Source organism: Triturus cristatus, chromosome 12 (assembly GCF_964204655.1).
Source record: "Triturus cristatus chromosome 12, aTriCri1.1, whole genome shotgun sequence".
Lineage (NCBI taxonomy): Eukaryota > Metazoa > Chordata > Amphibia > Caudata > Salamandridae > Triturus > Triturus cristatus.
This window is the reverse complement of record NC_140595.1, coordinates 303,574,580-303,602,254: the sequence shown is the minus strand read 5'-3', so window position 1 is coordinate 303,602,254 and position 27,675 is coordinate 303,574,580. Positions and strand designations below refer to the sequence as shown.

General features: G+C 46.8%; 1 protein-coding gene across 2 annotated transcripts in view; it reads right to left on the bottom strand.

Moving 5' to 3' along the window:
• The window catches only part of PRMT7 (protein arginine methyltransferase 7), a 654,823-nt gene that overhangs the window by 547,149 nt on the left and 79,999 nt on the right, over window positions 1–27,675 (bottom strand). For both annotated transcript variants that reach the window (XM_085637728.1, XM_085637727.1), the window contains exons 3-6: window positions 21,921–21,957; window positions 18,528–18,677; window positions 15,450–15,558; window positions 3,029–3,141 (exon numbers count right to left, since the gene is read on the bottom strand). In XM_085637728.1, the coding sequence (XP_085493854.1) occupies window positions 3,029–3,141; window positions 15,450–15,558; window positions 18,528–18,677; window positions 21,921–21,957 (409 nt within the window). The remainder of the gene's footprint in view (window positions 1–3,028; window positions 3,142–15,449; window positions 15,559–18,527; window positions 18,678–21,920; window positions 21,958–27,675) is intronic.

The window sequence follows — 27,675 nt, the reverse complement described above, 5'->3', positions numbered from 1 at the left end:
TAGTACAGAGAGGACAGTGTCTGTGGCTCTTGGCTCGTGGAAAAGTCGCTCCCTAGCCCCAGACTGAAGAAGTGACTCCAAGGGTGAGTTGGCTGACCCCTTGGAACCAGCACTAGGGCCTTCAAAGCTGTAGTAGCCCATTTCATTAAGTCAGTAGCCACATTCTTTGACTCCCTGCTGATCGCAGATGGACAACCCATGAGACCGTTCCTCGATGGCCAGTAGTTGCACCCGAGTCTACTGGACCCAGGAATGTCGCCTGAGCCAAGATTGGCCACCAAAGACGGGCATCAGCTTTCACCAAAGGGTTCCACTAGACCCGTTGTGTAAGGAGATCGTTAGCCCAGCCGAAGCTGGCCTCCTACTGGCTCAAAGAGAACTTCCAGGGGCACTGACCCCTGTAGCCAAAGTCATCCCACCTTACCTGTGGATCAAGGAATAACCACAAGGACACCCCCGTTGACCGCACAGCACCCAGAGCATCTTTCAGCATTCTCCATCTCCAGCATCAGGACCACTCCATTGAAATCTATGGTGGTTTTGATGTAAAGTGTTATACTGGTCTTGAGACTGCTTTGGTGACCAGGTAACTGTCTAAATACTCCCTATTGCCCCCCCTGACCTTCTCCCAGTCAGAACTGGTCACCCAACTCGGACCCGAGTAGTTGAATACAAGTCTTTTAAAAGTTTCCAAACTTTAAGGTTACCAATGTTTGTTTGTGCTTTGGACTAAAAAGCTGAGATTTACGTTTTACTTAGAAACCCTCTGGAAGATTTTGCTCATCTTGAGGTCTAAAAATTCATTAAAATATAATCTATTTTAATAAAATGGTGTTGGATTTCTTTCTTGTTGCGTAACGTTCTTATCTTGTTGTTTGGTGCTTCAAAATGCTTTACACTAGTTCCTTTGTTTAAGCCATGCTGCTTGAGGCCACAGCTACCCAAGGCTGAGCTAAAGATTTTCCAAAAGTGCCTGACTGGGCCCAAGACAATTTTGCAAGTGCATTACACGGTAAGGTTGCACAACCATACCATATAATAAAGCACAATCCTCACAATAACGCTCAACACACCTCCACTGGTCGATTCCCTTTCTTTTCTATGTAGGGTTGTTATCCTTGTATATACTTTTAGCATTTACCACTCAAATCTGTAAAGACATCTGCTTCTGGCAGGCTACACACCTTACACACACCTTAAACTTGCTAAAGAGATACATAAAACCTATGCAGGTCATAAAAGTAACCATACACCTGTTCATCTCCCAGGTTTTCAAGTTTGGTTGTTCACTAATTAACTTCACTTAGATGGTAAAAGAAACTAATGACAGAATGTATAGATATTTTTGAGATAGGTAAATAAATAAATCCAGTTACATTAAATGTAATATTACTTTCCACGCCAACATGCATCTAGTACTCCACTTATATTTATTGAAAGGTTTTTGGCTAGGTACTAAAATACAAATTGTCCCTGCACCTGTATTTGTAGGGCTAGAATAAGAATATGAAATCAAAACTATTTTAAACTCATGTAAAATTAAAGGCACATCAAAAATATATAGTTGATTGGCAAGGGCATGATCAAAAGAGAGTCCTGGGAGTCTGCAAATCAAGTGAATGCCCCTAAATTACTTAAATCTTCATATCATCACTTTCATTTGAAGCTGGTTTTGAGAAGGAACTTGCAGGAGGCAGGTGCACTCAGTACTCTGAGGAAACAGGCAACTTCATACTTTTAGCACATATACTTCTGTACAAAAGTTATTTATCTTAACACCTGCTCTCCTAAAACTGTGATAAAGGAAATCACTACGAGGGAAATTAATGGCTCCTTTACTTAGAACAAAAATGCATTGTTACTGGAAAGGGTGAAGAATCGTCTTTCCAGAACTAGAGAACTATTTGATGCGAAGTCTAGTTAGCTGCTGCAGTGGATATTAGCAGCAAGTATCCAGAACGTGCCGGCTATTTGTAAATACATTGAATTCAATGTACTTTTTGTTATCTTTGAAACTAAGAATCAAGTTGGGACTGGAATTAACATTGAACGAACATTGATGAACATTTCAAGCATCCTAGCCACAGTTAAATCCTTTCTCTTGTCACATCTGTCCACCAGAGTGGTAGTTTGGTTATGTGGGTGTTGGGGATTCACACCTTCAATTGCTTGTGAAGATAAGAGAAGACGTATTTTCACAAAATTTCATATTGATGTACTTTGAGGATTTAACTGAAACTGTAAGATTACCCACAGTCTCTTATCGTAAACATAATAACAATTGAAGACAAGCTTAAAAGATATTGCAGTGCATACAAGTTTTGATGAATGTTCATTATTTATGGAAGCAGAAGCCAGGCACATCTTCATAAAGAGTGGGGCAGCCGAAGGGGGCAAAAATAGTAAGGAGCGGTGTAAAAAAAAAAGTACATTGTGCTATTTTTTCTGAATTTCAAAAGAATTTCAAAATAAGAATTAATCGGTCTACTGATAAACTGTATTCTTTCAAAAACAAAAAAAACTAAGGAACATTAGTTCCTCCTTTTAACAGGCATTCTTTTCTCTTCTTATTCTCCTTTTCCCCAAGCATTCCTTGTTACCCATTTTAGAAAGTGGCACACAGAAATTCAGGAGTATTGGTGTGAATGTTCAACAGGGTTCCTGCCACCCCTGAAAAGAAGGTAAGTAATTATGTGATATATGCTGTGTGCAGGGAGTGGTTATAATTAACTTTGTTTGTACTGAATGATACTTATACATCCAGTAGATCAACAAAAGGGACATTACATTCAAGATGCAATTTTCATTGCTCTCTTCTGGCGCCAACAACCAATCAATTTCATCTTAGTTATCAAGATAGCTTCTAAGCATCTTTATATGGGTAACATTTCCTTGTAAATGTCATAAGTATTCTAAGAGATACAAAGTAACAATTGTAACAAAGAGGAAATGCTATCATAAAAAGAGATAATTCAATATGTTTAGACCTTACAGCACAGCACCGACTGCAGCTTTGGTCCTTACTCACCTGCACAAGATGCATGTGAGCATGTTCGTAGCTCGGCAGTGCTCCTTCCCCAATTAATTCCGTATCAAACAACTCCGTGATTAGGATGTTTGCTCGGCAGTGCATATCTCCTTCTACAACATACAATAGAGTTTTCCTCAGTCAGTTGATCAGCACAAAAGCACAAGTTATTTACCTTCTGTGACAAAGTATCTGTAAGAAACATTAGTTAGTTATGGAAAGTTTTTTCGTCAGTATTACCTCTGCGCGTCGGAAGGTGGCGTCGATGGCTCTGCGTCCGTCGTCAGCGTCATGGTCGCCGGGAGGATGCCACGGCAGCTACGTAGACGCCGCCCTCGGGCGCTGATGTCAGGTTCTGTACACGACTTTCCGCGCCAGAAACGCAGAGCCATGCAACACACTGACCATTGGTGCACAAAACTAGGACACTGAAAGGATATCCTTAACCCTAAAAATCAATTCGCAGAACGGGGAGGACGGGTGGGGCGGTAAGTAATCTATAACTAACTAATGTTTCTTACAGACATATCGTTACTGAAGGTAAGTAACTTGTGCATCTGAAAGAAACACGTTAGTTATAGATTAGATACCTTAGAATAGATACCCCAGCAATACCAACCCGGTGGTGAGTCTGCGAACCAAAATCACACCAGAAAGTCCTGGAGAACAGAATGGCCAAAGAAGCCGTCTCTCCGGACTTGGCTGTCTAGACAGTAGTGTTTGATGAACGTGTGCAGCGATGCCCACGTGGCCGCCTGACAGATGTCATTCAGAGGCACTCCTCTTCCCAAGACAGTAGTGGCTGCCGTCGCCCTGGTGGATTGAGCGCGTAGCCTGACTGGAGGCTCCTTTTTAGCCAGAGAGTAACAAGCCTTAATACACAACACGACCCATCGAGAAATGGTACGTTTGTGTACGGCCCGACCCTTCTTTGCACCCACGTAACCAACAAAAAGTTGATCATCCACCCAGAACTGTTTTGCGCGGTCCAGATAGAAGGAGAGCGCACACTTTGGGTCCAGACGGTGGAGCCTCTCTTCTTCCTTTGAAGGAGGCGGAAAGAAGGTGGGCAAAGTAATGGTCTGCCCGATGTGAAAGGCAGTTACCACCTTGGGAAGAAAGGATGGACAGGTCCTGAGAACCACTTTGTCTGGATGAACAGACAAGAAAGGAGGTTTCGAAGAAAGAGCCTGGAGCTCACTCACCCTTCTAGCAGAAGTGATGGCTACAGGAAAGCAGAGTTAAGAGACGTAAGGGACAGTTATGAAGCGGCTCAAAGGGAGCTTACATTAAATAAGTTAGCACAAGATTCAAGTCCCACTGAGGCATAACAAAAGGGATTGGAGGAAAAAGATGTGTTTTAAGAAACGGTTAACTACTGGAGACTTGAAAAGAGAAGGTTGATCTGGCAGCCGAAGGAAGGCAGAGATGGCAGAAAGGTAGTCCTTGATAGTGCCCAGAGCTGAGCCTTGCTGGGTTAAAGAGAGAAGGAACAAGAGTTCTTCAGAAAGAGGGGCAGAAAGGGTATCCACAGCCAATGCTGTGCACCATGCCACAAATTTGTTCCACCTGCAGGCGTATACCGTCTTAGTGGAGGGACGCTGGCTGCCAAGATTACGTCACAGACTTCGGGAGGCAGGTCGAAAGACGTCAATTGCCGCCACTCAATCTCCACGCAAGGAGGTGGAGACTGGACATGTTCGGGTGGAGGACCGTCCCCTGCTGCTGCGCTAGAAGATCCTCCCCAAGAGGCAGTCTCAGCGGAGGATCGATGGCCGTGTTGAGCAGCTCGGGATACCAGACTCTTCGTGCCCAATCCGGAGCCAAAAGAATGACTTGGGCCCGGTCGCCCTTGATCTTATTCAGCACTCTGGGCAGAAGTGGTATAGGCGGAAAGGCGTACAACAGACCGTAACTCCGCTCGCGACGAAAAGCGTCGCCGAGCGAGTGCCGCCTTGGAAATTCCAACGCGAAGAATTGCTGACATTGCGCATTCTCTTCAGTGGCCAATAGATCTAACAAGGCTCTCTCCAGTGTTGAAAGAGACCTTGCACCACCTCCGAGTGAAGACGCCATTCGTGATCCATCATGCACCTGCGGCTGAGTTCGTCCACCCTGGCGTTCAGAGAACCTGCCAGGTGTTGAACCACCAAGGAAATGCCTTGATGTTCCAGCCATGTCCAGAGGCGGAGGGCCTTCTGACATAGGGTCCACGACCCCACCCCACCCTGTATGTTGCAATACCACATGGCAGTGGTGTTGTCCGTTAACACATGCACTACTCTTCCCTGGACAGAAGGAATGCCTTTAGTGCAAGACGAATCGCCCGGCGCTCCAGAAGGTTGATGTGAAGCCCAGACTCCGCCAGAGACCAGACGCATCTTATCTCCGCCTCTCCCATGTGGCCGCCCCATCCCAGTAGGGAGGCATCCATCACCACTGTGTGGTCTGGTTGGGGAAAGGAGAGGGATCTAGCATTGATCCAGTCCTAGTTTGTGAGCCACCACTGCAGTTGTCGAGCAGTGCCCTCCGAGATCAGGACGCAATCTGACAGATTCCCCTGATGCTGCACCCACTGGAACTTCAGGGTCCCACTGCAGAGCCCACATAAGCCACCTGGCATGATCGATCAGCAGGATGCAGGAGGCCATGAGGCCCAGCAGCCTCAGGGTCATTCTGACCAAAACCCAGGACAGTGGCTGAAAGATCGGAATCATAGCCCGAATAACCCGGACTCGCAGTTCGGGAGGATAGACCCGAAACCGCGTCGTGTCCAGAACCGCTCCGATGAAGAGTAGCTTCTGAGAGGGAATCAGGTGCGACTTCGGCACACTGATGGAGAACCCCAGCATATGCAGGAGGTTGGCTGTAGTATGGAGGTGGGAGAGACAGCCTGGGGCGAGCCCGCCTTCAACAACCAGTCGTCGAGATAGGGGAAGACTGAAACCCCTGATCTGCGCAGATGAGCTGCGACCACCGCCATAACTTTCGTGAACACCCGAGGGGCGCTGGTAAGGCCAAAGGGGAGCACGGCGAACTGAAAGTGCTTGTGGCCTACCGTGAACTGCAAGTAACGCCGGTGGGCCAGCTGGACGGGGATGTGAAAATAAGCGTCCTACAAGTCCAATGCTACCATCCAGTCTTGAAGGTCGTGAGCAGACAAGACCTGAGCAAGCGTCAACATTTTGAGCTTCTCCTTCCGGAGAAAGTGATTGACGTCCCTGAGGTCCAAGATAGGACGCAGGGCCTTGTCCTTCTTGGGAACCAGAAAAAGTAGTAGGAGTAACAACCATTACCTACCTACCTACTTCTGGGACAGGAACGCGGTGGAATCGCGGTGGCATGGCTGGAGGGATAGTCTCGAAGGGGAGGGAGTAGCCCCTTTGGACTATTTGCACAACCCACCTGTCTGAAGTGATGGTGCGCCAGTGGGGGAGGTGATGGAGAATCCTGCCGCTCACTGGCGTTTGATGGGCCTGAAAGGTCAGACTAGGACGGTTTGGAGGCTGCTGCAGAGGGGGGGGGGATTGGTGGACTGGCCTGCCCGCTGGCCCCCAGGACATCGCCGGTTGTTTCCACGTCCCCAGACGCGCGAAGGCTGGGTATCTTGCTAAGGCCTGTGGCACTGGGTGGGACGTAGCGGGGCACCCCTTCCGTAGCCACGAAAGGGGAGAAAAGCAGACTGCGCCGGACGGGAGGAGAGGCCCAAGGACTTGGCAGTAGCCCATGACTCCTTGAAGCGCTCTACTGCGTTGTCTGCTTTGTCGCTAAAAAGGCGACGGCCATCAAAAGGCATGTCCATCAAGGTGTTCTGGACATCCCCTGAAAAGCCAGTGGACCTCATCCAGGCGCAGCGGTGAATCGCTACCAACGTTGAAATGGTCCTGCCCAGAGAGTCGGTGGTGTCCAGCCCACAACGGATCGTAAACTTAGCTGCAGCTCTTCCGGCGGCCACAGCCTGGGAGAGCACTGCCCGGGCCTCCTCCGAACACTGAGGCAGCACTTGCACCACCGTATCCCACACCGAGTGCGAATAACGGCCCAAGAGACATGCGGTGTTTACTGACCGCAGTCCTAAGCTGGCGGAAGAGAAACATTTCTTGCCAAGATGATCCAGCTTCTTGGATTCCATTTCCGGTGGAGCGGTAGGGAAGGCGCTTTTGGAGGTGGAAGCTTAGACCACCAAGCTTTTCGGGATGGGGTGTTGGGAGAGGAAAGTGGGGTCGCCCAGAGCCAGGCGGTGGCATCGGGCGATCATCCTATCCTCAGGAGCCCCCGTGTTGGGCCTGGACCACGTGCTCAAAAGGATGTCCGTGAGGGCCTCATTAAATAGGCAGCAGGGGCTCCGAAGAGCTCGCCGCCAGTTGAAGCACCTCAGTCAGGAGGTTAGTCCTGACCGCCACCGTAGGAAGCTCGAGGTTGAAAGCCTTGGCCACCCTAGGCAACACCACAGTGTATGACACTCTCCTACGTAGCCACGGTAGGAGACAACATGCCATGGTCGGGTGAAGTGTCAAGACCACTGGCATCCCCCAATTCCTATCTCCAGTCCTGCTCAGTAACTAGCAGGTCAGTTAAAGGGTCACCTGACCCCTCCCAGTCCTCCCCATCATCCTCTGGGTGCCACTGTTGTTGGAAAGGGACCCCAGGAGTGAAGAAGGACATGGAAACCCCACGTTAGGAAGGAGGCCGAGGTCGGCACCGGCCGGGAAGCCGACCGGCGCCAAATGCGGTAAAGGTGCTGTAGGAAGCGGCGCCGGTGGAGGTGTAAAGAGGTCAATCGGCGCCGATCCAGATCCAGGCCTGGATACAAGGGGGCCTGCGGCACTGGAGCTGCCGGCAGCGAAGACCTAGGCCCCCCAACCGAGATAGGGGGTCTCGAAGGGGCGCCGGCATGGTCGGTCCATCAAAAGATGGCATTCATCGCTTCGTAGAACGTACGAAGCTGGGCGGGAGTCGCTCCGGGTCCCGGAAAGGGAGGGAAGCTCACAGTCGACCCCTCAGGCTCCACGCGCGGATCCGCCTCATCGGATCGGCCGACCGACAAGGAGAAGTCGAAGAGCGACGATGCTTCTTCGACATCTTCTTATGCTTCGACTTACCCGACCCAGAGTGTGAAAGACTTTGATGATTTCGGAATGGCGGTGGCTCCGCGACCAGTCCCTCGACCTCCCTCTCGACCGGGACCTCGGACGGCGTGGAGCAGACTGTTGGCGTTCAAGCAGCTTTCGGACTGCTCCCGCAAAGCCTTTGGCGTCAACAACTGACAGTCGGAGCATGACTTGGGGTCGTGGTCGAGGTCCAAGCAAAAGAGGAACACGCAGTGCGGATTCGTCACCGACATCAATTGGGTACAGGAACTGCAGGCCTTAAAACCGGGCATCCCTCGTGCACCTGTTCGGAGTCGGAGACTTGAAACAAGAAGTTGACAAAAGTCGAGAAAAACCTAGTCAAAAAATGACTGAAATGTCCCTCTTCCCGGATCTGCGCTGGTTGGCACGGAAAAAGAAAGAACTGAGGCCAGCCCGCGAGGGCAGCGTCTTAAGTAGCTGCCACAACGTCATCCCAGCAACCACGATGCCGACGACGGACACGGAGCAGACCGACCCACCTTCCGATGCGCAGAGGTACTGCTGACGGAAAAACTTTCCGGTTCCAGTCTGACGCCTGGGGTAATTCTAAGGTAAGGAATCTATAACTAACGTGTTTCTTTCAGATCATACTTTTCCTATGTTATTTATTCAGTCTTGTCAAATGTACAAGTCTGCATAGGTTTCACAACATATGGCTATCAATTCTCCTCCCATTTCACAACTCTATAAAGTACTGGATTAACTATAAATAAAAATGTAAACATCCTACTTTTTATTGCAAGAGCACTTACATTCAGACAAGTCTTAAATCCCATGCTAGCTTTATGTCGACAAGTTTACCATAAATAGTGTACCAGTTAATCACATATTCATCAAGAAAAGTATCTTGGTGCTAAACACATGTTTATTTTTATCCAACTCAATGTGAGTCATTTAATCAACCTTGGAAGGATGAAAGGTCGAGTGGACCCACTGGGATTTAAACCTATGACCATAAGGTCAAACACAGGTCGCTGTAGTGGATGCATTAGACCACTGAGCCATCAGATCTGGCATCTAATATTTGTGCATATTCACCTTACATAAAAAATCATTACGTTACCTGAGCCAAGTTTGCTTATTTAATGAACATCACACAGTACTGCAACAGTCCCTGTTGTTCCCACATCACCTATATGAGTGTGGTGTCCAATTTGATTACCAGTCTCCTTTTCCTTTTGAATACTCAACTGTAAATATTTAGCCTTCACTCTTTCCACTATAATCCATCCCAATTCATTGTCAACATTCCCCTTATGCCCATTTTCAAGCTTACCTTTCATTCCTCCAAACGCCTGTGCATTTAACGTTCCTTGTGATTCTATGTCAGGACCGGAGGCTCCGATTATGCTTTCCTTCCTCCGCTTTATTCTTTACATGAATCTCACAGCAGCCAGAAAAGCAACAAAATGTTTTTTATCCCAACAACATAGGGAAAAAGGAGCATTTGAAAACCGAAAACTTCAACTAAGTCTGAAAATAGACCACAAATCCCATGAGTCCAATGGGGATGTCACAGCAGAAGTCCTTCCACAGTGTCCATTCAGGGTAGATAGTTCCTCCATCTTGTGTAATCCTCCTCTTTTTTTGCTGCTTCGCAGCCAGTTAAGTTGTTTTTTTGCATCTTCTTAGCTAAATTGCTTATTGTGTGTATCTCTGTTATTTGGCAAGAGTGGGGCACATTTGCAAGCGCTGCTGTGCCCATGTGGGTTTTAAATTGTGTTTCATTGTTTTTTCCCACAGATTCCCTTGCGGCCGCGGGAGCGTTCTTCAGTCCTTAATCTGCAGCCTCCATTTTGCCGCGGTGCTTCTGAAGCCCGCTAGGGAGAGCTCACGCGTCTCGCTGCTCCCGTGGCATGGTTCCCTCAGATGAGGAGCCGCTCAGCGAGAGCTGCTTCCCCGGAGCCTTGTCCCTCTGTCGCCACACCGCAAACGCCCTTCTGGGTCAGTATTAGTCCCGCATTTCGATTGTTCATGCCCCGCTGGGGTCTGTATTGCGGCTTGACCGCGAGAATCGCCTGAGGGCAGGTTTTGCACCTTTTCTCCCTAGTCATAGTTACAGAGCGCGCTGGGTAGAGGTTGGACCCTGTCAGCGTGCTGAGGGTCGATGCGCTTTGGGGCCAGTGCAGCCACCTAAGCGGTTTCATTCAGCGCCAAAACTCAGCAGTCCTTCGGTCTGACTACATAAGGTTCGGGAGACTTGGGGTTCCCCCCCCCCCCCACCCACCCCTGCATCACTCTGTGTAACCTTCTAAACAACCAGCTTGCTTGGGAGTATTTGTTCATTTTTCTAATCTATATAATGGATCAGGGTAACTTATGAGGAGGAGGAAACCCATCAATATCTCCCATATGATGAGGAATTCTTTAATGCGGTAGATAACTCCATGTACAGGTGTGTCAACGAGGTGGTAGGCCCCATGGAAGGCCGCCTGTCAAACCGCATTGTTGTTGAGTGCGCAAAATTGGCGCAAGCCCAGTTATGGGCCCCGGTTCCTGCCCCTACTCCAGTACCTGGGGAGGGTTCCCCGCCCCAGAAGAAGTGGTGTAGTGACGGTGGGCCTGAAGGGGCGCAGGGGGTGGACAAAGATGCCTTTGAGCACCTTAGAAGCGCTTTCTTGGCTAAGGCAGTCACCCCCACCCCTGCGCCACTTCCTGCTCCGGAACCTTCTGTGTCTACGGTCCCAGATTCCTCATCTAATAACGTGGATTCACCGGTAGACCTAGATGATGAAGAGGGGTCTTCACGTTCTTGGCACCCGGCGAATTCTTCCACCACGTTACCGCAGGATAGTACGGGCATGCTGGATCCGGATGAAATAATCCATCCGCGGCCCGCTGCCTGGACGCCGGGGGACTAGGTGGCTAAGTTTGTGGGGGGCCACCTCCGCAAGCCCCTAGAGAAAGAGGCGAGAGGGTGTCTGCGAGCACAGTGTCCACGGCCCATGTTAGAGGGGAAGGTAGCCCTTACCCCGGAATTAGATTCTAAGATAGCCACCTTCCTGGCCAAGTATATGAAGGACCCCCGCAAGGGCATTGACCGTTCCTAGCGCTCCTGTCAGGATAAACTGCTGGATGCAATAGGGCCTATAGCAAAAATTCTGGATATGGCGGAGGAGGCGAAGGTATCAGGCTCCACTATATCCCCCGACGTCCTGTCGAACTGGGCTCAAAGGGTGGTAATATTTTTTGGTAATGCCAATTTCCCCCCCATCGACCGAACGCCGGCGCTCTCTTCTCATCAAACTGGATCCCAAATTGGGCAACTTGGCCTCTTCGGAGGCGGGAGCCGTGGGGCAAGGTGACCTTTTTGGGGACCCTATTGTGAAAGAGCTGGGCAAGTTTGTGGCCACATTCACCTCGTTGGACAAGGCCCGGTCCAACATTAGGAGTGTCTTCCAGCCCCGTTTTTCTCAAGGGGCCAGTCGCAGTAGGGGCCGCACGACCGGCTGTGGCGGACAGCAGAGTACCAATAGGGGACAAGGCTCCGGGTGGGGGCAGTACAACTCCACCGCCAACTACACGAATTTCAACCCCACCAGGGGGCAACGGTTTCGAGGCTGGGACGGCCTCAAGAACAACGCCGGCGGCGGTGGCGCCAACTGTGTTATGCCTGCAATGCGGGTTTGTATCGGGGGCCGGCTAGCGGCCTTCAAAGATGCTTGGGCAGAGATTACGTCAGACGCTTGGGTCTTACATACCATCTGCAGGTTTCACATAGATTTTTACGATCTTCCCTGCCAAGAAGGGTTTCCACGCCCCTTCATTTTTTCCTTGGCCGATGCACAGCTGATCGACGAGGAGGTGTCTGAACTGCTCCGCAAAGGGGCCATTTGTCACTCAGCTCTGCATCCCAAGTGTTTCCTCAGCAACATCTTTTTGGTAGACAAAACCGATGGAGGACGACGCCCGGTAATCAACCTCAAGGAATTTAACGGGTGGTTGGTTTACCGAGATTTCAAGATGGAGTTGATTCACCTCCTCAGTACGTGGTTCTCCCGGGCGATTGGATGGTCGGGCTGGACCTCAAGGACGCTTACCTCGTGGTCCCCATCCATCCTCCTCATCGGCGGTTCCTACAGTTTTGCTGGAGAAATCAGGTTTACAAGTTTACCGACCTTCCGTTCACGCTTTCATCACCGCCTTGGTGCTTCACAAAGGTCCTCCATCCAGCATTGGAGTTTCTACAGAGCCAAGGTGTTCGTATGATTGGGTACCTGGACTACATCTTGCTCATGGCACAGTGCCCCAGGAAGTTGGTTTTTCAACTGCAGCAGACTGTCTCTCTTGCAGGGATTGGGCTTGGTCATCAATGGAGACAAGTCAGTCCTCACCCGACTCAGAGGGTAGTGTTTCTCTGGTTTGTTGTGGACTCACTCCGCTTCTCCTTAAGTCTGCCATCCCAAAAGATGGCCAAGATTCAGCACGAGTTGAGGCAGACCATCGCCAAAACTCATACCTCTCTCCACCAGATTGTCCGAGTGGTGGGCCTGCTCTCCCGATCCATTCAGGCAATCTTCCCGGGACCCCTTCACTATCGTTCCCTACAACGCCTAAAGGTGCATCATCTCAGGAGAGGTCTGTCGTACGATCAAACAGTTTGCCTCTCAGCGGAAGTGAAAGAGGAAATGTCATGGTGGCTTACCCACATTGAAGCCTGGAATGGCCGGGCGATCTTTGGGTCGGTCCCGGACCTAGTTATAGAATCCGACGCCAGCAGGTCGGGGTGGGGTGCCCGTTGCGGAGAATTCTCCACAGGCGGCGCCTGGTCATTAGACGAGCAGCAGTTGCACTTCAATTGTTTTGAGCTCCTGGCGAGGTCATTTGCAGTCCGATGCTGGACCAGAGACAAAGTGTGGTCACGTGTCCTGCTAAAGATGGAAAATGTCTCAGCGGTCCGTAACGTCAATCACCTGGGAGGCCCTCGTTCCCGAGCAATGGCGAACCTGGCAAAGTTGTTTTGGGACTATTGCTTGGCCCATCACATATCGGTGACGGTGGAGTACTTACCGGGTCAAGCCAATGAGGTAGCAGATTGGCACTCCAGGTATCTGAAGGACTCCAGCCTGTGGAAGTCTGATGTTCAAGTCTTTAAGTGGTTGCACGACCTATGGGGGCCGTTCTCAGTGGACCTTTTTTTTTTCAGTTGGAGGCCGAATCCCCTCGCAGAGGCCTTGGATACGTTCCTACAGGAGTGGAGTCAGGAGAAGGGTTATGCCTTTCCTCCTTTCTCAATGGTAGTGCGGATGGCAGCTCAGATCCAGCGGCAGAAGGCAGAGCTGGTGGTGGTGACACCATTCTGGAGGTCTCAAGTTTGGTTTCCGGTTCTTCTGGAACGTTCCTGGGATTCTCCAATCCTACTCCCCCTGTTTCCTCATCTTCTCAATCCGGACAGGGAGCAGCATCACCTCATCAACCAGGGTTCTCTCCGCCTCATGGCATTGGTGGCTTTCCGGCGACGTTGGTCGCTCCCAGGCCTTTTGAGACTGTCTGAAGCACTCTTATCCAAGGCCTGGGCAGACAGTATCTCAAAGCGTTATCGGTCCACGTGGAATAAGTGGATGCGTTGGTGTCTTCGACGAAACTTGGATCCCATGGTCGCAAGCATCGTTCCCATTCTAAATTTCTTAGCGGAATTGGCAACAGATGGCGTGGCGTACCGTTCTATTAACGTGTTCCGTTCCGCGATTTCAGCGGCTTATTATCCGGTAGAGGGAGCCCCAGTTGGGGGAACACCCTTTTGTCTGTAGACTTTTAAGAGGTATTTGTCTTTCATTGCCCCCAGAACCAAGTTATTCGGTCCTGTGGGATGTCAATTTGGTTTTGAATCTCTTCCATTCTTGGCAGCCCAATAAATATCTTTCTTCAAAACAACTTTCGGCCAAGTTGGCCATGCTTTTATGCCTGGTTTCCTGTCGCAGAGTATCCAACGTCCGGGCACTGGACATCTCAGCGAGAGGTTTCTCCCCGGATGGGGTGACATTTACGGTGGGTCGCTGTACTAAATCTTCATCCAGAACGATTTCATAACCAGCTTTTTCAGATGTCCCCAAACTATGCGTTGTGAATTGCCTCAAAAACATACAAAGACATGACTCTAGAACTTCACCCTACGGGCGAGCGACAACTCCTTATTGCTTTAAAGAAACCTCATAAGGCAGTCTCCTCCACCACCATAGCCAGCTGGGTGCAGTGGGTCATGCAAGAGGCGGGTATGGACACTAAATTGTTCGGAGCTCACTCTGTCAGGGGGGCAATGTCTCTAAGGCTTTTTGTCTGGGAGCTCGTTTGGAGGACTTAATGCGCACCACGGATTGGTCCTCGGATTCCAACTTCAAACGGTTTTATTTCAAACCGGTGGTGGACGTGGCTCAGTTGGTGGTAAGTAAGCTTTGAACTAGCATAATCGGAGCCTCCGGTCCTGACATAGAATCAAAATTTGCCTAGCACAGTAACGGTAAGTTTCAATTCTATTAAGGACAGGGAGGCGAGGATTATCCCCCCCCCCCCCAAGAGGACTTTCTGGTGCAAACCCACCTGTATGTGAGTAAGTAACCGAGTTTTGAGTTATATTGGGTGTATGTGGTGTTTGATGAATTCAGTTCGTATTTTCCATTGACATTGTAATGCTGGAACTTTTGAGGTCCACCTGGAGAATTCTTACGTTGTTTCTTTCTTTTCAAAACAGGACCAGTAACAAGATGGCGTGACTCGTGCGAAGAAAGAGGGGGATTACACAAGATGAGGAACTATCTACCCTGAATGGACACTGTGGAAGGACTTCTGCTGTGACATTCCCATTGGACTCATGGGATTTGTAATCTATTTTCAGACTTAGTTCAAGTTTTTCGTCTTTTCCCTATGTTGTTGGGATGAAAAACATTTTGTTGCTTTTCTGGCTGCTGTGAGATTTATGTAAAGAATAAAGCGGAGGAAGAAAAGCATAATCCTCGCCTCAGTGTCCTTCATTGAATTGAAATTTACCGTTACTATGCTAGGTAAATTTTGATTCCCTTTCAACTTTACAATAAACAACATTATAATCAAACTTATCTTGCCTAGTGTCAAGTCTCTGCCACGAGCTCTTTTGCATAGACCCTGGACCCTCTTGTAATTCAACCATCTTTACTAAAAATGTCATCAGTCAACTGTTAACCATGTGACAGAATACACATGAACATAAAAAATATAGTTATCACAAGGCAAAGTACACAAGGCATGGTATTCTTTTAATACATGAGTGGAAACTATGAACCGTTATGAAGAAAGAAGTAGTCCAAGTAACTTACCAGGACCAACTGTGACCTCTGTTGAGTGTTTATTAATAATTTTAATTTTAGCACTGAAGCCATTTTTCTCCACTATCTTCTCAGCAACATCGGCCATTGGCTTAAAAACCTAGAAAATAAACAGTAATATGAACATTTAAACAACGCATTTTCCGTGATAGTAGACATACAAGGATGTTAGTCCAGTGCCCCTTTCAGTTGAAAAAATAACTGATATGAGAAGAAAAAGTTACTTGTAATCCCAGTTATCCATGATGAAAACGTTCTCTTAATTCAACAGTGAGAAAATCAACACATCTTGGAACACATTTTAAATTAAGTTATTTTTAGTTTAAGAGTACGTTAATAGCAAAACATGGCTCAGAGTAAACATTTTAGGTCTTTTTTTGCCAAGGTGTCCTTCTGAGAAAAGCAAGCAGCAAATTTCAAAGCGTTAACCCCTGCCTCTTTAAGGATTCTAGAAGCTCCTCTGTCCCATCATGCTTCTGTCATTTCGTTTTTTGTGTAATGGAATGGACAAGGATGTCTCCTACAATCTCTTTTCTAGTCCCTTGGATGACAAGAAGGAGATAGGATGCTTATGAATTCAAAGAAAATATCCACGAAGGAACACTAGGATGACAAGTAAGCTGAATTTTTTTCTCCATCGCGGAATTCTCTACGATACTCAAACTGCATAGAGTAGCAGGCCCATTCAAAGAAAGATGGAGGGACATCAGGATAAAAGAAAAAAGAAAACCTCTAGCATCAGACTCTACAAAATAATACCTGTCAACAGTGTGCACTGACCTCTAGGATGGTACTTTATATATTTAAAAGCAATACATTCCTCAAAAAGGCTGATGTGCTTGTGCTACCACAGTTGAGTTTGCCCTGGGCTTCCTCTGTGCCAGTGCAGGATACTATCCACCTTGTGATACATTGCATCAATGATGGCATGCTATAGAAGGGGAATTATTGGAGTTTTAAAGTCTTTCATCCTTATCCAGTTAGCGTTCATCTCTCAGAGCAGCCTAGAAATACCTGCCTGTCTTCTACAAACTTCAGAGCTGACAAAAGAGTAGCAGGGTGAACGACTACTTTCTGATCTCTGAAGTCTCTGCCATAAAGTCAAAGTTTGAAACAAAAAAGTGTTATTTGACGTTGGTGTGTGCTCCAACATCTCAAACAGTTAGGGTCATATGACATGGTTTTCTGTTCCCACAACTTACATTACAAAAACCAAAACCATTCAGAAACTCAGCCAACAAAAACATTTTGAATTTGCAAATGAACAGCACTTTGGCACAGTCCACTCATCTAAACACATAACGTTAAAAGGCCACACAATTTTTAATATTGGGCTTGCTGGTTCACTTTTAGAAACAGAATGCAAATATCAATTCTTAAAGCACGGAAATGTATGAAAACAGAAAATAAATTACTAAAAAGCAGGTCAGTTAATGCAACAAAATCAGCATGAGATTCAACTGTAACTGATTTCTTTCCTTTTATACAAGCTATATTCTCAGTTAATAAATGTATTTCAAATTTTCACTCTATGACTTTATAATGGTTTTAGAACAAATCTGAACATATTTAACCCAATTGTGAAATGTGCAATAGCTAAATTATGAACCTCGTTAATCTATTCTAATTATAACTTTTTAAAATGTGCTACTTTTTTACTCTAGGACTATTCAATCTTGAGTTTAAATCCACCTGATCAATACTCAATGACATCTTTTTACTTGAGGAGGCTCTCTTGCACTGCTGCCTCTCCTTTTGTCGGATCTGGTAAGAGGGAGCTGTGTCTGCCGCCAACCACTTAAACATAAGAATAGATGTCTCAGGCAGCATGTTGCTTAACATGCATTGGAAATTGCCAGAATTAAAAATAAAAAATAAAAATTTGCAAGATAGCGAGTTCTGCGGAAGGAGTGTCAGGGCCTGTGAAAAAGTGCAGAGTAAAAGTATGTGGTATGTTTGAGAACTGTCAGTATTCAACAAGGTACGAGTCGAACCCCAATTTAATGGTATTCTCAGCTTATACATTTCTTTCACACAGTACTGGAAACATTTGGAAGAAAATAGTGGAAACGTGGAATCGACAGGCAATGGGTTTAGGATTGCAGATTATTGCGAGAACGCAACGTGATTTTGCTTGAGCTCCAATTCAGAAGGTCTCACTGTATGGGGAAACCAAAGCATTTGAGTTAATAAGTGAACAGAATATGCATCCGATCTTGCCTTGCTCGAACTAGAACTTGGATACTGAGCTCATGAAATAGGATAACAACTCTGGTGGGAAATAGCCAATTTATTAATTTTGTGTCAGCCATAGAAATGAGCACTTTCATCATGAAAATGAAGTAGATGATCATTGTTCCACTCGTTAGTAAAGTTTTGTTTAGACATGCTCAGTTCAGGTAGCATAAACGAAGACAGTCTAAAAAAAATCAGTGAGGTTATCTCTGTAAAGATGGAGGATCCAAGAGATCCTGGTAATTTGAGGACCAAAGGTGTTCATAGTACATTGGAGGCTGGGACACCATTGCCTGCTTACAATACCTCTCACACAGCTTCTATTTTTAACAAACCATATAACATATGTATTCACAATCACACACCTTGTTGATAACACTCTATGTATAAAACAAAGAGTAACAATAATGAGGGGGCAGAGAAGGGTTTGTGGTCCCTGAAACAGGGGTTTAAAGCCCTCAAAACCATACTACTGATGCAGTCAGTACAATTTCAGCAGATTTTGTACAATAAAATTTTAAACTGCACTTCAAACTAGAAAGTGGTTCACTTTTCTACTATGGGACAGTGACCCAAGTCCTCCATTTTGCGAACCGGATTATGAGTTTGAAAGTGGTTCACTTTTCTTCTATGGGACAGTGACCCAAGTCCTCCATTTTGCTAACCAGATTATGAAAAGTATAACAAAATAACATTTGCTTCCGGTTTCAAAATTTTTATGAGGACTTATCGAATGGGCAGCACCAAAAGAAAAAAAAAGTATTGTGTCCCAAAAAAATGTATAATCTCAGGCTATGCCGCATTAAAATTATGCGAACTAATGTAGAACCTCACCTCAATGGCATAGCAGAAATCTGCCCCCGCTGTAAGTGCCATCATAGACAGAAGTCCAGTGCCTGTCCCGATGTCTAGGACAATAACCCGCTCTCCCCTTTCCTTCACTCTGTGTACAGCAGCACGGATTCCTTGGTAGTATTTCTCATTCTATGAAGAAAAAACAATAACATGGTCCAGCACAGTAACCACCCATAGGCTAAGAGCAAAGTCTTCTAAAAATTGACTTAGAATGAATAGTTCAAGATATAAGACGATCATTTACATGAAAGAAAACTATGTATATCCCAGATACCCAAGTTCTTCCGAACTATGTTTTTTCCTTATATTTTATTAGTTACATTAAAGAAATGCAAATAACAGATGAGCATGGATACCAAATTAAACACTTTGGCCCTTATTACGATGGCAGTCAGTCGGACTGATGACAACCATCGTATCGGACAGGTAACCGTCCAACAATGAGTTGGCGGTTCCACCTGCCCTATTAGAATAGGATCGCCGTGCAAGAGGTCGTAAAATGCTTTTTTCTACTGAAGCTTGTACTGCGGCCCAGGAAAAGAGCAGGCGCACAAGCTGCAGTAGAAAAAGGCATTTTTTGCCCATCCATGCACCATGTGCCAGGCACCATGTGGTGCCTGGCACATGGTGCATGGATTGTGGGGGGGGGGGGGGGGGGGGGGGGACACTAAATGTGCCCCCAGGGCCACTTAACAGTGTCCTACAGGGGCGGGTGCCCTGCCTGGGGCCCTCAAAGTCCCTTTCCATCTACCTTTTCATGGAGGCGGGACCGCCATGAACAGGCAGTTCTTGAGGGATATTCCTAATCCCTACGTCGGGGCCTGCACAGGCACCGCCGTAAATTTTAGGGTTAGGATTCCAACCGCCATCCCAACAGGATGTTTAATCGTTGTCGGATGCGGCAGTCCTACCTCCTGATCTCGGAAGTCCTACCTCCTGATCTCGGAGGTCCAACCAGCTGCATTGTAATGCAGCGGTCGGACTGTGGCCCTGGATGGCGGGGCGAACCACCACCGACAGGCTGTTGGTGGCGGTCCACCCACAATCGTAATGGGGGCCTTAGGGTGTAGTCCAAAATCCTCCACCTTTAATAGTATTTAATATCGTTCCCTCCATTTTCACATACATCTTGGCCAGTATTCCCAAATATCTGACGCCATCAAGGGAGTTAAGAGTCAGTGAATAGGGTAGGGGTAATGGAGTTTGCAGCTCACACTTAAAAGGTCAATTCCTACCTCTGATCAGGCTTTCACTCAAGCTGCTTTGACTATGGTGAATCAAATGATATCTGCACTGTTAATACTGCAATTAAAATACTGCATGCAGCACAAGTAAGACAATTAAATCAGTTCTAATGATGCAACCTTATATCACATTATTTATTTTAAATCTTTTTATTAAACTGTGTGACAATACAGTGAGTTGAGTACGAGGCAATATAGCATTTGCATGGGACAGTAATACAGTCGTGAATAAGCATAACAATACAGGTTGAGCACATCTATCATATGACGTTAGGTTGACTCAAGATCGATGCCCACTCTTGCCCTCTGTAATTCCTCCACTGTATATCACATTATTTAAAAACTGCTAGCACCCCGGTGTATTAGCGAATACTATGTTCCCCTGGCTTAGAAACACAAGTCTACCCTAAAAAATACTTGAACATCCATTGAGACTTTCTTTGTTCTCGTCTCAAAGAAATTATATATGTGTCCTTTGCGGACTCCACAGCTGCTTTTCACCAAAACCACTATAACACTCATCCTCCTGTTTTTCCTAAATTACCTTCCTTCTTAGTCTCAAGCCATCTGGTAAGTACTTTGTAAGATTTCAATTTCCTCAACAGCTGCCATCCTTTAATCTGAATATGTCCATGTGGAATGGGGCTTCCACAATCCATGAACATTTTGCTATCTATCACAATGCTATTGTCAAATATCAAAAGCTCTCTGTGTTAACTGTTTTTTTACATTTATGTGCATTGCCTCGGAATAAAAAGGCTAAACCATCAAAGTTAATAAATCAGAGCAGGCTCAATAATTATAAAGGGACAGATTTCGATCTTGGTCCGAAGGGCTCCAAATCGGATTTGGTTTTACCTACACCGATACAGAGCCCTTGTTTCCGACCATCTCGTTCCCAATTTCAAACGACCAAGTAAGATTCCTGGAAACCCTTTGCGCTGACCGAATCGGTTCCGGAAGGCATATGGAGAGGTAGAGCCCCCCCACTCTGCCCCCCCCCTCCCCCGGAGCCGAATCATACAGCTCTTTGGTGTAGGTTTTCCAACCGAGCAGGCACGATGAACGAGTCGGACAGCCTTTACGATTCGTTTTGCCCGGATCGAAACGGCTGCCGGAATCGGTCTTTTGGGGATCGCAGCAGGCACCCCTTCATCCGGGTGCCACCAAATCGTGCCCTTGGGGGTACCCATGGGTCACCCCTTTCAGACAATGCACAGTGTGGCAGGCTCCAAAGGGGCCTGCCACAGGGTGCACGATGATCCCCAACCACCCCTTTTGTTAATAGGAGCCTGTGTAGGAGTTCGGTACACAGGCTATCATTGAAGTCAATGGGAGTCTGACCGATCGTATCCGGATGCATTCAAATGCATCGTACTTGTTCGGTCGGACTCCCCTGACACGAGTGCTACAAAAAGCATTCCGGACACGAGTCGTTCGGTTTGCTTTCCGAACGAGATCAGAATCGAGCCCAAAGTGTTTTCTTATATAGAGCTTGAAGCAGCGCCTTTGCTCTTTCTAAGGCCCTGATGTCAAGTGCTGCACAACTCGGGAGGGTATTAACTATGCATTATAATCAGTGATTACCCAGTGTGAGGTATCAACCAGGTGCAGTAAACACCTCCAATTCTACATTTTGCCAGAGAAAAATAGGGAACTGCATGTGGAAAGAGGTGCATCTTTCACCCATTTCTGTATGTATTACACGTTTCCTCATAATGTTCCTGTCAAAGTTTACTAGCGATCAACCTACCCCAGTATAGCAATCGAAAATTATGGGAGTATGTATATCGATGCACAACTCATAATTTCAAACCCAGTGCAGACTCCTGTTTGAACACCGTTAAGTGTTATCACCAAAAGAGGAAAACATAGCCCAAGTACTGCCTGTAAAAGGTTTTCCTATCACTTAGCTTGCTGGCACTCTTGTTAATGATGAAAGATTGAGTTGGCAATGCCACAAAAGGAATCTGTCAACTGAGGATCAGAGAAGACTGGGCAATATAACAATGATATTTAACAGTGACAACTATCAGCCAGTACCAAACCCCAAGGCTCTCCAGCTCCTCAGCACACAATTGTTGCACTAATAATGCATTTTCTTTCCTGTGTCTCTACACATACTTACTCGGTCTTTGTCATGTAGCATGTCTGCGTAAGATGATCTAGAAAAAGAAAAAAAAAAGAGGACTTTTGAAAAATTGTCATGAACGCAAAATCACAACCTGAAAATATTTAAAATTCCTTCTTAGCTGATAGCCCATTCTTGACTGAAGAGAAGTATTATATGTGGCACAGACAGGCGAGCAACTCTGGATGAATGACTGAGCGCTCTCCGGAGTTGCACGTCTGTGCGTTTATCAGCCAAATTAGCATTACTTGAGGTAAATTCTTGTACTGTTAAAGGAAATCCTGAGAACTCATTTGATAATGTTCCAGTATTATCCATTTATGTATTTCAGTTTTACCTAGTACATCTATGCTGTGCAGCCACACATGAGGAAAGTTAACTTGCCTTTAAAGTTCTCATGAATGAAGTTTGAGAGGCTAGTACAAGAACATATTAAACATTGTATTACATATGTTTTAGAGGGCATATGCTGTATTAAAGTTCAATCTAACACATGCGTAACAACATGCCAGTGAAGAAGCTGTGTCGCACATCTTTGTCTTTGTATCTGTTTGGTTAGCATTTGTCTTTCGTCTTTGTTCCAGAATCAAGCTCTAGCATGGCTGCATGCACCTCTATACAAACTAGACCACGTCTTTTCAGTAATCAGGTATTAGTTTGTCATCAACAACATTTCTCAAGTTCAGTACATCACATTTCTCATTTTTGCTAAATTGCTAGCAGGTTACTTGTAAGAAATTGGAGTATCAGTTGAGGGGGGTGAGATCCCACCTTAAACAGTAATCACAATCCTGGTCAGGATGAACCTCACAAAGTCATTAAATAAACCTGTGCTTAACCCTCTGCTTTAAAGCCACGGGCAGTTTTGCACAAAAGCAGTCAGGTTTCACTTAGAGGCAATGTCTAAAGTATTTCTGAAGTTCTCAAACATAATGTGAAAAAAACAACACAAGAAAACTACCCAAACCAATTTAGAAAAATAGAGTACATTTTAATGAATAAGATTACACCAAAACAACACAAATCCAATAAATAGATCCAGAGATATAGATTTTAAAATGTTAAAGTAAAAAAAAAAAGCACCCAATATAGCAAAGTGCCAACCGTGATTACCTGGTAGTGCTAGACATGGTCAAAGTCAAAGGTTAAGGCCTACCACAGTGGAGCGCATGTTGGATACAGGGACCAGGTTCGTCCAGGTGCAAAATTTACTTATGGACTTAGAAACTTTTATGGAGATAAGTGGTTGTGGGCAGGGCATGCTGCAAGTAGGATCTGAAGCAGGGCTCGACGACAGCGGGTTGCTGAAGAGTATGGTCACGGTGCGGTTGTCAATGAAGATAGAAAAGCTCCAAGCAGGCGAAGTCTGTGCCCAGGAAGGCTGCAAACATCAACTGGTTGCTGTTCAGCATCAGTCCCAATGAAGCCCTCTAAGTTCTGACTTAGAAATTTTTGTGGAAGTCAGATCTCTTTCAGTGGGGCAAACCAACAAGTTGATTCCAGCTAGCAAGTTGACGTCGATCCAGATCTCCCGCCGGTCCTCTGGAGGAAAGGTTGGCAAAAAGTTTCTAAATCCCAGCATTTGCACTGTGGGTAAGAGAAGTACACTCTAACATCTAGGACCCGAGGGGCACCATTTTGGGGCTAGAACTCACTCTAGCAGAGGCCAACAGCAGGGTCCAGAGCAAGTCAAGTTGGGACTGGTCAGCTGGGCACTTACTGTCCTTCAGGCCTGTCCATTGAAGGGACTGAAGCACTTATTGGAGATGGTGCAGGTGGTCATCCCTGCTGGAGCTCCAAACAGCAAAGTTGTCCAGGTAGGCAGCACTGAAGTTTTCTAATCCAGCTACGTCTTGGTTGACCAGCCTCTAGAAGTTGGGAAGAGGCATTCTTTAGTCCAAAGGGCATCACTCTGAACTGAAAGTGGCACTCTGGAGTGAAGAATGAGGACCTCTCCTTGACACCGCAATTAAGTCAATCTGCCAATATCCCGGCTGTTAAGTCAAAGGTATTGAGGAACTTAGCAACGCCGAACCAATCAATATGCTCAGGGATAGGTCAAGTATCAGTCTTGATAACTGAACTGAGGCCCCTGTAATCCATACAAAACCTGAGTTTTGAAATGGTGGCCGGTGGGGTAGTCTTGAGTACCAATACCACTGTACTGGACCAGAGACTATAGGAGGGCTCCATTATCCCCAAATCAAACATTTTGGATACCTAATCCTTTGTGCTGGCTCTCACTTTGTCAGGCAGCCTGTACATTTTGTCTTTGACAGTGCATGCTGGCCCCGTGTCTATATAATGGGTACACTAATCAGTGAGCCCTGAAGTAAGTGATAAGGGGTGAACTGCACCAGCAAATGGCAACAGTCCCATCTGATGCTTTGTGGGGAGGGGCGTGGGGGGGGGGGGGGTTTAAGTGGGGAAGAAAACAACTCCTTCCACTGACTGACCATGTTCCTTGGAAGACAACAGGTCGGGGAGTGGTTCACTGTCCACCTCTCACTATTATCTTCGGATCCTTTGAAGTTGCACTTGCGGCCATTCACATGCAAGACCTTTAGGGGTTCCTAGATGTTTTGAGGTCTAACAGGTAGGGGACTTCCCCTTTCTGCTCCTTCACCTACGGGCCACCCTTTCTTCAAGGCCCGGGGCTCAACAGGCTTCATATTTCACCAGTGTGGCCTTCTGGTCGCACCAGTGTTTCATAACTCCCTGGCTGGCCTGTAGGTTCTCAGAGGCCTCTTTCCAGATGTGCTTTATCCGAGACCAGGTTGGTAACATGTAGCTCACTACATCTTGGGGGCTTTCTTGGGAGCTCGCTCAAACTCCAAGATTGAGAGGTCCATGCACAGGGCGAGCAAACCAAAGTTTAAAGGAACTGAACCCCACTCCCTTCTGAGACACTTTCCTGTAGGCGAATAGAAGGCATGGCCCCACTTACAACTCTGTTAGGCCCATAATCATGAATGTCTCGCCAAGCCCATTAATCTCTCGGTGGATGGTGTAGAGAACCTATATGTTGCCCCACACTTATCCCTCTGAAACTGTGTAAAGAGACCCTGTCAGACACAACCTCCTTGGGGAATTCCACATGGCTAAATATCCCCATCAGCGCTTTGGCTACCACAGGCACAGATACCAATCCGAGTGGAATGGCCTCAGGTTACCTAGTGGCATGGTCCAGCAAGACCAGGATGAACGTATTGCCTAGGGCAGTCTTGGGGTTCAGAGGTCCAGTGACATCAACACCCATCTACTACAGAAAATGGAAGCAGGGGGGGCTTTGTACTTTGCACTTAACTTCCCAATTGCCTGGCAGGTAATATAAAATTTGCAGAAGGCAGCCGACTGTATCAGCATCCGCGGACAACAGAAGTGTGCCCCCTCCCCCCCTTTAGTTCGCCACCCAACGAACTTGGGTAAGTGGTTCCAGGGCATCACTGTCAGGATCAGCTTTCTATCAGACCGTGGGAACTTCTGGGGCAGGTTTCCCAAGGCGGCTGCCATGCCTCTTTTTGGCAGGCACCTGGGCCATTTTTCCAGGCTCCGGGTCATTCTGACTTCCCTGGTGGGCCACCATGGACCATATAGAAAGGCACAACCACTTAGACAATCTCAATATCTCCAATTGAGAACTCAGCTCCACCTCTTTCCAGATGGTGTGCTCCAGATCATTCCCTAACAGACAGTCAACGGGCATGGCTGACTCACATCTACCTTTAAAGAACCTGAGACCATCCCATTTAACTTAGTGGACTACAGGCTTTGAGGACACCAGATGACACCTAACAGTAGTCATATTGGCTCCTGTCTCTCTCAGAGGCTTCACACTCTGCCTATTGATGGTGACCCTCTGCCTTTACTTTTGGGTATTATCAGTCATGTGAGCCTTTGGCATTATCTCCTTGTCAACCAGGGACACTAAGGTAATTTCTGCACTCCCCCAAAATTAACTGAGGCAAACTCCTTCCCAGAACCACACTGGCCATTCCCAGGGTACACTCACCAGAGAGGGGTTGCTTCCTGCAGGGGCAGATGGCATCCCCCTAAAGTGCCCATACTGGCAACATTCTTGGTACTTGTGCCGGAAGAAGCCAGGGGACGTCTTTCCATTGAAAGTTCCCTTATTTTGCTCATGATTAGAATGAGATTCCTTCCCTTGAAAAATCTTTTGGAAGCCACAGGAGAACCCTTTGGTTTTTCTGTCTTTCCTCTCCCTTCATCTGGAGGGGACTCTGACTACCCATCTGATGATCCTCTAGGTATCTCTTTTGACACCCTGGTACTAATCCGGAGGTCAGCCTCCTATGCGAGCTCGCTGGGAACATTGACCTTTAAATCAATCAGGTGTTGACGGAGATCTGTAAAGCAATTACTGAACATGTGCACTTTAAAAAATAGATTGTACAGCCCATCCCTCACTATGCTGTCCTTCATCCATCCGTTTAGTGCCGTCCTAGAGTATTTTATGAAATCCACCCAAGAATGGTGAGACGGTTTCTGGATTTCCCTAAACTATAAGTGGTACTTCTCTGGGGTCAGCCCATATTGAACTACAAGGGCTTCTTTCATGAGGGTATACTTCATTCAGTCACCCTTCCCAGGGGCCTATAGGTTATCCATCCTTGATGGTGGCATATGCTTGCAAAGAATCACACTCAACCCTCCTTGCATTGACAAGGCTACAGCATAGGCCTCAAACCACTTGTCAAATCATTCCCCACCACAGAGCCAGGCCCCAGGTCTTTGAGAAAGCAGACCTTTGTACCTCCTTGATGCACCTCCGTGTCGCTCCCACCCTCTTCACTAGACTCTGTGACTCTCCCGGCTTTCATGTCTAGAAGTTCTTTCTGGCTCATCTCATGAGCCAGCAGAATTTTCCACTCCTCCAGAGCCAGACGCTTTTCCACTAAGGCATTCCCAGCCTCTGCTCTCTTCAGCAGCAAGTTTCAGCTTGGCTAGTTGTAGTTTCAGGTGTCTCGGAGTCTGCCTGCCCGCTGACCGCGATTGGTTCAGGTTGGCAGAGGACACATGGCTCCTAGCCAGAGACAATGCAGAGGATCTCATCCCTATGGACTCCTCTCCTTCCTCCTATGGGTTTATTTCTGGGTCTGCAGCCAAGTCATACTCATCCTGCTCTTCATCCTCATCCTCCAGGTTAGCGCCCTTGTGCTCCTGTGTTGCAGCTTGTATCAGGCGCTACTTGATAGTCTACCTTTGTAGACCTTTTTTGCCAGGGTTACCACCCGCAGAGTTTCTTCAATTCTGCCACTTTGATGCTCTCAATGTGGCTGAGAATCATCTCCATCCTTTCAAATAACAGGTGCAAAAATATGAGGCATGAATTAAATTTGGGAAAATCAGAATATATGGCAAATTAAAAATAAAGGAGAATTTAAAAAAACCTTATTTTGATAGATTATAAAGGGATTGTTGTTTTTTTACCAATCACATAGTGGCACTGCAAAAAACACAGATACTGAGTCCCACTGCTAAACACCAATTTAAGAAATTGGAGTGTTAGTTGATTGGGGGGAGAACACACCTCAAGTAATATTCACAATCCTTGTCAGGGTGAACTACAAAAAGTCAGTAAATAAACCTGGGCTTAACCCTCTGGTAGCTTGGTATTAAAGCAGTCAGGCTTAATTTAGAGGCACTGTGATAAGCATTCATGCAGCATACAAACACTAATAAAGTGAAAACACAACACAAGAAAAATCTCACACCAATCTAGAAAAACAGA